The 9283-nt window shown below is 38.4% G+C and overlaps 1 protein-coding gene across 3 annotated transcripts in view; it reads right to left on the reverse strand.

Moving 5' to 3' along the window:
* Positions 1–9283, reverse strand: part of LOC109488149 — a 19334-nt gene that overhangs the window by 1727 nt on the left and 8324 nt on the right. For 2 of the 3 annotated variants that reach the window (XM_019792317.1, XM_019792310.1), the window contains exons 3-11: positions 7204–7280; positions 5963–6122; positions 5463–5494; positions 4687–5043; positions 4069–4185; positions 2795–2957; positions 2532–2675; positions 1212–1374; positions 29–74 (exon numbers count right to left, since the gene is read on the reverse strand). In XM_019792317.1, the coding sequence (XP_019647876.1) occupies positions 71–74; positions 1212–1374; positions 2532–2675; positions 2795–2957; positions 4069–4185; positions 4687–5043; positions 5463–5494; positions 5963–6122; positions 7204–7280 (1217 nt within the window). In that variant the 3' untranslated portion in view covers positions 29–70. The remainder of the gene's footprint in view (positions 1–28; positions 75–1211; positions 1375–2531; positions 2676–2794; positions 2958–4068; positions 4186–4686; positions 5044–5462; positions 5495–5962; positions 6123–7203; positions 7281–9283) is intronic. The other variant, XM_019792323.1, reaches the window with a different exon arrangement.

Raw genomic sequence — 9283 nt, forward strand, 5'->3', positions numbered from 1 at the left:
TTTATTTAATACAAAGAAGGCAACTTACATTGAACCAGCCCAGGGTGGGTAATCATAGGAAAATTTTCCTTTAGCTGTAAGATTAAAAAAAAAGAGTTCAAAGACAAAACATATCCATTTAGAATATCTAACATTGTATCTGTATTACATGTTCATATTTTATCACCAATTATGTACGTTTACATAATCTATGCTAAACAATTCCATCACGTTTGTTACCTTCGCCAAGGTTATGTTTTCCTGGCCGTGCGTCTGTCTGTGTGTCTGTCTGTCTGTGTGTCAACAGCATAACTCGAGAAAGCTTAGATGGATTATCTTAATATTTGGTAGGTGGGTAGGTCTTAATGAGACCTGGAAAATGATTAGATTTTGGACCCCCTAGCAGCTTGTTATGGTACTGCAGCAAAACTTCCGGTTTTGATATCTCATAATCTAGACATGCTGGGGTGACGAAATTTAGATGGTAGGTAGCTCTCATGCTGGGGAAAAAGTGACATGAGTTTGGGCCTCCTAGCGGCTTGCTCAGGAACTGCAGGGCTATCTGTTTGAAAATATTCAAAAGAGGATAACTCAAGAACTGGTGGCCGTATCGTCGTGATTTTTGGTATGTAGGTAGCTCAAGTGACGATTGACGTAATTATGCGACAATTATGCAAATCTGGATCTAATTTGCATAATTAATGGGGAAATTCTATAAATCAGGTGCATTACATTATAGGACTATTCAAGCTTGTGACATATGTAATTGAGAACGAGAGAAACGCAGGCAGATATTGATTATGTAAATTAACGCCTAATTTGCATAATTAATGAGAAAATGTTATAATTCCATAATGCTAACTGCCTGGAATTTCATACTTGGGGTATTTGAAAGTTAAGTGAAGGTGAACATCATTAAACATAACTTATTCAAATAAGGACCTCATTTGCATAATTTAGGAGGAAATCATAGAATGGCTTTCTTTGTTAAGATAAGGCTGTCTTTTGATGGAGAATATAATCAACTATATAATACAATATTATAATATAATATTATAATATAAATATAATACAAATAAGGATTTTATTTGCATAATCAGAAAGTCAGTCATAAAGATTAACATCATTTGGCGAAGGTTTGAGATCGCGGGGGCTCTAGTTTGTTTTTTGATTTGGTTTTTAGTCGTTTTCTTTTTTTATCAGTTGTTTTCGGTAATTAGTAAATAACAAACCCTTTCTCTTGTAGTCCACACACCCCCTGACAGTTGCAGGGGTTATTATTGGTGCACCACTGGTTCCCGGAGCAGCATGGATTCCACCCGTCAGGATTGCATTGAGCAGGTTTTCCATTTTCAGCCAGGAAGCCCTTTCCGCAACGGTGATCAACGCGCCATGCTTAACAAAAAAAAATATATATATATATATAAACATGGATCACATCACCGGCGATTTTGAGGTCGCAGAACTCGTTTCCAGCTCGCCTGTAGCTCGCCCGTAGCTCGTCCTTGCACGACTGAGAGTCGACCGATATTCGGACGTATTCCCAACGAGTCTCGGCCGTTCTTCGTCTTCACAAATCGGAGGATGGTCGCTGTATACGGTCGACCCTCGTGCGAGCTTCGCAAAATACTCGGGCGACCCTCTTCTGTACCTCGCCCGACTTGCGCAAAGTTTATAAAATCGTGCGTGCTTCGAGCGAGCTTTGTGCCAGTGTTGGACGAAGGTTCTACGAGCCTCAGCCGAGCTTTAGTGAAGCCATTACTTATCTAGACCTGTTACACTTACTTGAGATTGCAATGGCAGTATACCGTATAAAGTATGCAGGAGTAATGTCTCCACTGATTGTTAACTTTATGTTTACGAGAACGGATAAGTCCACACCAATTTAATTTCTTGGTTAACGGATTCGCCCGCCTCATTTTTTCTGATTTAAAAAAAAAATCAGAATCAACTGCAAAATGCTCCTATTTTGCCCTGAACAGTTGAAAACAGTCCCGTTTTTCCTAGTTGTTACAGTTATTCCTTCTTGCAATGCAGTGGTATCATTGAAAGTTGAAAATTCATTGTTTGAATTTTGAACCAGCCTAGTGTGTTGACTTCATGGCTCCTATGATCGTACCATTTTGGGCCATAATAGGATGCCTAGGCCTGTTTTTAATTATTTTTTTCGCTCCATTTTTTTTCTACAAAAATCCGTTAAGCAAGAAATTAAATTGGTGTGGCCAAAAAATAATGAAATCGTCCTTTTTTTACGTTGTTAAATCAACATTCATAATAGACAAAGACCCTTTGAAAAGATGATAAGGTTATACTGTAACTATATAAGGCCAAATGCCTGATTGAACACAAATGGAATTCTTTACTCTTGTGCCATTAGAAGGTGTGTGGCCTTATTTTAGAAGATAAGTCGTATTTTACCCTTGTTTATTCTGTATTTTTTATTCATATCAAGGGTAAGAACCTAGGGTATTCATTCAAGTCTAGGGTAGCATTCACGAGCGACCCTGCACACTGATGAAACTTTAGAATATACACAGATTTATGTTACTTGCCTTTGCAGTGATTTGCAGTGTTGCCGCACCAGTTATATCGAGAACAGCATGGGTAGTGGCTGTCAGGGTGGCACTTAGCCTGTTTTCCGTTTTCTGCCAGGTACCCAGGTCCGCAACGTAAGTCTTCGCGCCAATTCTTCGGCTCTTTTAGAAAAAGAATTAAATGCGAATTGAAGAGCCGACATTTCAAAGGAGTCTAAACGTTACAAATATAATTTACAATCATCATATTTTTCTTCTAGGCAATGAAAGGGTAAACTTACCAGTATATTTTTGTAGAAATGATTCTAAATCTCTAAGCCTTCCTTCGCCCTCTTCTTTTATATGTGAAATATCAGCTGTGATTCCCTTGATTCGCAGAGCTGCAATCCATACAGCATAGCCACCTCCAAATAGTCCATAGACCTGCGCCACTTTTTGCTTCATCTTTATATGGAAATCAACATTGATTAATCTCAACTGGTGAAGTAAAATTTCCAAACCGGGCCGGGCCGGACTGTTTGCATGAACCAAAAATAAGCATTTAATATTATGAACATACACAAATATTCCTCGTAATATATATGTATATATTTTTACTTTGTGCTTTGTTGTCCTTTATTTCATACTTTTCGTTTCCGGTGCGGAATTGTAAATTCAGCGAAGCACATACATAGGTGATAGTACCAATTGCTAAACAACAACATTACCACTGGGTAAAATGTAACAAGTGTCTGTGCGCACGCGCGTGTGTGTGTGCATATGTGTGTGGGTGTGTTTATAACTGTGTGTATGTTTCTGTCCGTGTATGTTTGTCTGTGTGCCTGTGTGTGTGTGTGTTTGTGTGTATGTGTGTGTGTGTGTGTGCATGTGTGTGTGTACCTGTGTGTGCGTATGCTTGTGTGGGTCTGCATGGGTGTGTTTTATACCGGCTATAATGATACAGATACAGGTGTACAATGTATGTGTGTGTGTGTGTGTGTGTGTGTGTGTGTGTGTGTGGAATGTGTGTGTGAAAGTGTGTGTGTGTGTGTGTCTGTGTGTGCGTGTGTGTGTGTGTCTACGTGTGTGTGTGTGTGTGTGTCTACGTGTGTGGAGTGTGTGTGTGTGTGTGTGTGTGTGTGTGTCTGTGTCTGTGTGTGTGTTTGTGTGTGTCAGTGTGTGTGCATTTATCATTCTGCACTTAGTAACACCATGGAAAACAAGATCGAATCGGTCAAAGGAAGGCGGCTAGATTAGTAACTGGATCCTGCAAATACACACTCGGCAACACAGCACTACAGCAGGCCAGCGGGTGGCAAACATTACAAGAAGGCAGGCAACTTCAACGTTTAAAATTAATATATAAGGCGATCTCATACCATCGCAGATGATGTTAATCTTTATGACTGACAAATTATGGATAATTCCCCCTGATGTAACAAATATAATCCTTATTTTCATGAACTATATCAGTTTATCATATTTTCAATCAAAAAGCACATATGGACAAAAGCATATAAGTCAAGTCATAAGGCAAATGTTAACACAATGGAGCCAGAAGGGAAATGATAATTACCTTCTCCGAATATTTTGACATGTAACTCGTAATAAGGCGTTTGTGACAAATTTCGAACAGTCCTTTTCCGGCGAAAATTCCTGACGGGAATACCATTTCCCGCAGATGTTCCAATACCTGCAAAAGTCAAGACAAACACAAAGACAATTTGAAGTATATAAACCCAACCTTACGGGGGTATTTTAGGTACATGTGCAGCTTCTTATGATCACATCTAAATGTTTTTTCACTTTTACATCTATTCATATACGGTTGGACATGCCCGTTAAATGCAATGAAACCAAACTGGTCGTTTTTAATGCTCAGTTCGCTACCGCCGTTTTGGTACATGGCTAAAGTTGTTTTCCCACAAGCGTTTACGTAAATGCAATGGAAATCAATTCCAAATACCAATAACCTCTTCAGAGATTGTAAAATGACTTACCACGTAGTGAAGCGAACTTTTATAAATTGACGATGTAGTGAAAAAACTAAGTGCAAAGTGAGCAATTAACGAAAGCAACAATATTTGAAACAAAAAATACTTCTTGTGAATACTAATTTTTTTAGTCACTGACGTGTAGTTCTAACACATAAAAACTGTCCTTAAGTATAACTTGTACAAGAATAGATACATACCTCGTGGACTCCATCTGATCCATAACTCAGGACCATGTCTGCCCAGTGTTGGATGCGGTGGCCAGGCAGTATGTATTTCCCGCTACTGATTTGTAAGTTAGCAAGGGTCTTTATCATGTTCCTCAGTCGTTGTTCGTCTCTGCCATAGAGGAATACTAGTTGACTGTATTCTTGTCCTAGCTTTAGGTCGCTGACACTTCGTGTTAACACGTCCATCTTTGTGTCCAGTTTCTGGATCTGATCTTGTATTTCGTTAAGCTGTGCGGTTGTTTGCGCAGCTTCGATGCGGTCTAAGATGAATCCGATTGTGCCAACAACCCCGGAGAACACGCCGAATGCATCTAATCCAGTCATTCGCTGCAACATAAAAGAAACGTTCCAATACGTTACAGGCTTAGAGCGACATTATTATTATTGATAAAAGTGAAACACCGGTTACATTCAACAATGGCTATAACTTACAATTGATTTGATTGGACGTGATTTATTGGAATTGTAACAGTACAATACACGTGGGACACATACGGCTTTGCTGGCGTTGTGTCCCACGCATACCCATTTCCACTTGAGATATGTGAGAGAAGCCGTGTAAATTGTCCCAAGGGCACAAGATCGGTGGCATGTCAGGACTCAAACCCGCAACCTCTTGGTTCCAAGTCGAGCACGCTGCCGTTACGCCACGACCCCACAATTAGTGTAATTATCATAATATTATAATCAAGAACACCGGAAAGATAGTTTTTTCATATGTATGTGTAAAAAGTGTATCTAAATACCTTTCCTCTGGAGTGAACAGCTTTAGCTGATTCTGGGGTGTATAATAGAAAAAATAATCACAGAATATATTTACGTACCCGTCTATTTATATATATCCATATCAATCTGAGCCAACATCTATAGATACAAAAGACCCAAGGATAACCTTATCAATCAATGTTTATGATGTTTACTCGAAATAGTCTTACATGAAAATTTTTAACTATATATGATTTTAAGTATCATACCATGTCAATTAACCTGGAGCAATTCATGAAGCGAATTTTTCCTAGCTGTTCAAACTGTATCTATTCCCAACGTTTCTGAATTCAGATAAGGCTACTTAAGTATCTTACCATAACCTTATGTACTTTCTAGAATTCTAGTGAACACTTGGCATCTGTTGAACGCAATTTTAATTGGTTTTTGTGCTATGCAAGCAGACAATCCCATTTAGATAAATCAAAGGTGAATGATTATGCTATAAAACAATATCAAAAACGTAATGTAATAACGTTACCTGTAATTTCTCTTTTAGACCGAACAACTTCACAGTTCCAGAGATCATTCAAGTCACGGACAATCTCGGAACCCGGAAGGCAATTAACAGGATAGCAGAGACGATCTGGTCCTTTACAGATACAATTGTGATGATATGATGACCCCCACTGATCTCCTCTCTGTGTGGAAAAATACGTATATCTTGAAACGAAATTTGCAAACAGCAAACAACTGAAACAACTATTTCTTGATAGGTTTTGTCGGTAAGTTAAATTTGTACGTCCTTGTGCAGTTTCTATGATAAATTCATCTATTATTATAATATTGCACTGTAGTACAGTCACGTAGGACATGTAGGCACGTAAGCAGGTATTTGCTGGTAAACTGCAGTTTTGAGCATGTTGCAAGTACACAGATTTGATATACAATCATATGATAAACATAATATTACGTTGTAATCGGAGAATTTTGTTTGATTTATTTGAAAGGACTAGATAGAGAAATTTGGTTGGATTTTTTGTGCTATACATGTCAGAGACTGGCTAAACAAGATTGAAGTCTCACAACTTGCCCTTCCGGAAACCGGGTTTGGAAAAATAAACTTATTTGACGGAATGGTTCATTATGACATCAACTACATCACAAAGTCGCAGCCCTAAGGCTGATTTGATAGAAATCGACTGCCAACTTTAAAATAAATCTGCACAGGCTAAAATCAAAAGCAAAGGTATTACGGCCAGCATAATTATTCATAGGTTTCATAAACGATTCAGTTATAAAATTGAAATACTATAAAATGAGATGGAGAATATAAATTACAAGGCAACTAGCAACATAGAGACAATTACATGTTCAGTAAATGGGCCATGTGCGGTATAGCACTCGTTCTATGGCGTTTGGTTTGACACATCAGAATGTCCAGATTAGTAGCAGAACGGGTCTGTCGGCAAGTACTCTTCATTCTTTGCATATCATGCAAATTGCCCCCCCCAAAAAAATAATTTAAAAATAGAGGAATATGAAAGACTATATGTGAAATAAAACGATATATTTCCCTATCAAAACATTTCTCCCGCCCTGTAGTATGTAGTAAATTAAATCAATATGAGCGAGGAGGAGTTGATGAGTTGAAAGAGTGGTTTCCAGAGAAGGGGCGAAATCACTGTGGAAGAAGGGGGGTGGTAAAGTCGCTGTGACACCTGTGCGCCATGGTCCATCTCACAAGTGGCAGGATTGTGGTAAGAGTGGACGTTTAATTACCTGATGTCCTTCGCAGCCTTTCATCGTTACTAGCCCGTTATTATCTTGGCCACGGATGTAATGGGCATCTTCATTTCCTGAAACGAAAGAAGAGAAAATTTTGGACTTCCTGTAAAATTTAATGTTTTTGTGTTTTTGCCTTCGCTAAGAAGGTTACGTTTTCGGTTGTGCCACGGTGGGGTAGCTTTTGCTTGATCTATGTGCAGGTCGGCAGCATAAATCAAGATGATCTCCATGACATGGGTAGACTTTGATAGTTGAGTAACAGTTGTATATGAAAGGGTCGCGTTTTAAAACTACAATCGAAATAGACTGAGGTTCAAAGTAACTTTTTTTCTGTAAGGAAAATATCTGGAATGTACCTAATCCAATGGTATGGTCCGCCATCTTGGATTGTGGCCAATGACGTCATCAAATTAGCAAAAATTATACATAATGATTTGATAAAAATACATTAAATTATATAATATGTTATTCATATTAGAAAGCATGTGTAAATTAACATAAAACCTACTTCTAATTGTAAAGATATTTCTAAAATACACTTGGTTATGTAGAGTATATATGAATAAATTCAGTTATGAAAAAACTATATATAATTGAAATGAGCGATAGAGTCATGAAAAAAAACATTATTTATAAAGATTAATCTTTACTTGACCCTCCTATTCTACACTTGTACAACTCTCAACTTTTCAAAACAGCCGCCATTTGGGCCCCTCGACCGTCTTTGGCCACGTTGCTTTTACTGCTAACATAAAATGGATGAAGGACCGCAATTTCGCCTCGAATTCGCCGGGTTGTCGTCAGATGAATTAGAAGCAGTGTTTGGGGCAACCGCAGAGATGGATTTGGTTAATAGTGGTGGAGAAACCGTTGAGGAAATTCAGCGGTAAACTTCAGCGGTAAATTCAGTTCGTACCTGTAACTTTCAGCTTTAAATAATTGGTTTGTTGCGATGAGAATTCACTTCAATGCAAGATTAAAAGATTTATATGTTACACAGAAGTTGTTTCCTTTGTATGTCAGCTTGATGTACATGCATATGTGACAATGTCTATATGATAATAACATTAATGACCCGCTTTCCTTCGGTGTATGCGGTGTCATAATTCATTGTCGGTTCCCTCCGCGGACTCGGTCGTTCATTCGGTGGTTTTAGGAACCGACCATGAATTATGACACAGTATACGCCGAAAGAAAGGGGTTAAATTACCTATAAATTACCCTATATGAAGAGTCATCCGCGAATTTCCTGTCGTTGAAGGCTATTGGTTTTTGTGAAGGAAAAGTGCTAAGCAGAATACTTACCTAAATTATTAAAATGTGGTGAAGTCGTCAACATTTTGAGTATAATATTTTGCAACAAGATCGATATTGCTAAAGCGTCTTTTACAAATATATTGAAGTATCACATTTAACTAGCACCGTAACATGGAAGTCATTTTAGGATGACAGCATGCTAGTCATAATTTATATTCACATTGCTGTGTGTTTGAAAGTTACATGTAGTTTGGATTAAACAAGGGAGGGATCTATCTCGTACTGATGCATGTATTTTATACAAAGCACCACAGAAAAAGTAACGTTTACCTGTATCTGTATCTGTATCTGTATAGCCGGTATAACCGCCTTTCGGCGTAACACACCAGCTTCGCAGGCACGCGGCGCGGCGGCAGCTGGCTATATTACACCGATCGACTTGTTACACCTAACCCTTGAACTTCTAGCTCTAGACATTGTTTAAAGCTATCTATTGACAGTGCCCCTACTGTACTTGGTGACAGTGAGTTCCACTCTGCGATAGTTCTAGGAAAGAATGAATTCTTGAACACCTCAATCCTTGGTTGATAACTCTGATACTTGAATGCGTGGCTATTTCTTGTTCTCTTCTGAGCTGGTATTAGGTACTTAGTAGTTGGGACATCCACCAGTTTATTAGTCATTTTGTACATCATGCATAGTCTAGACATCTTTCTTCTGTCTTCAAGTGAGGTCCACTGTAGGTTTCTTTTCATTTCCGTGACACTAGCACCTCTTACATAGTTGTTCATACAGAATCTTGCAGCTTGATTCTGTA

This window comes from Branchiostoma belcheri, unplaced genomic scaffold, assembly GCF_001625305.1.
Source record: "Branchiostoma belcheri isolate BF01 breed outbred unplaced genomic scaffold, Haploidv18h27 scaffold111, whole genome shotgun sequence".
NCBI lineage: Eukaryota > Metazoa > Chordata > Leptocardii > Amphioxiformes > Branchiostomatidae > Branchiostoma > Branchiostoma belcheri.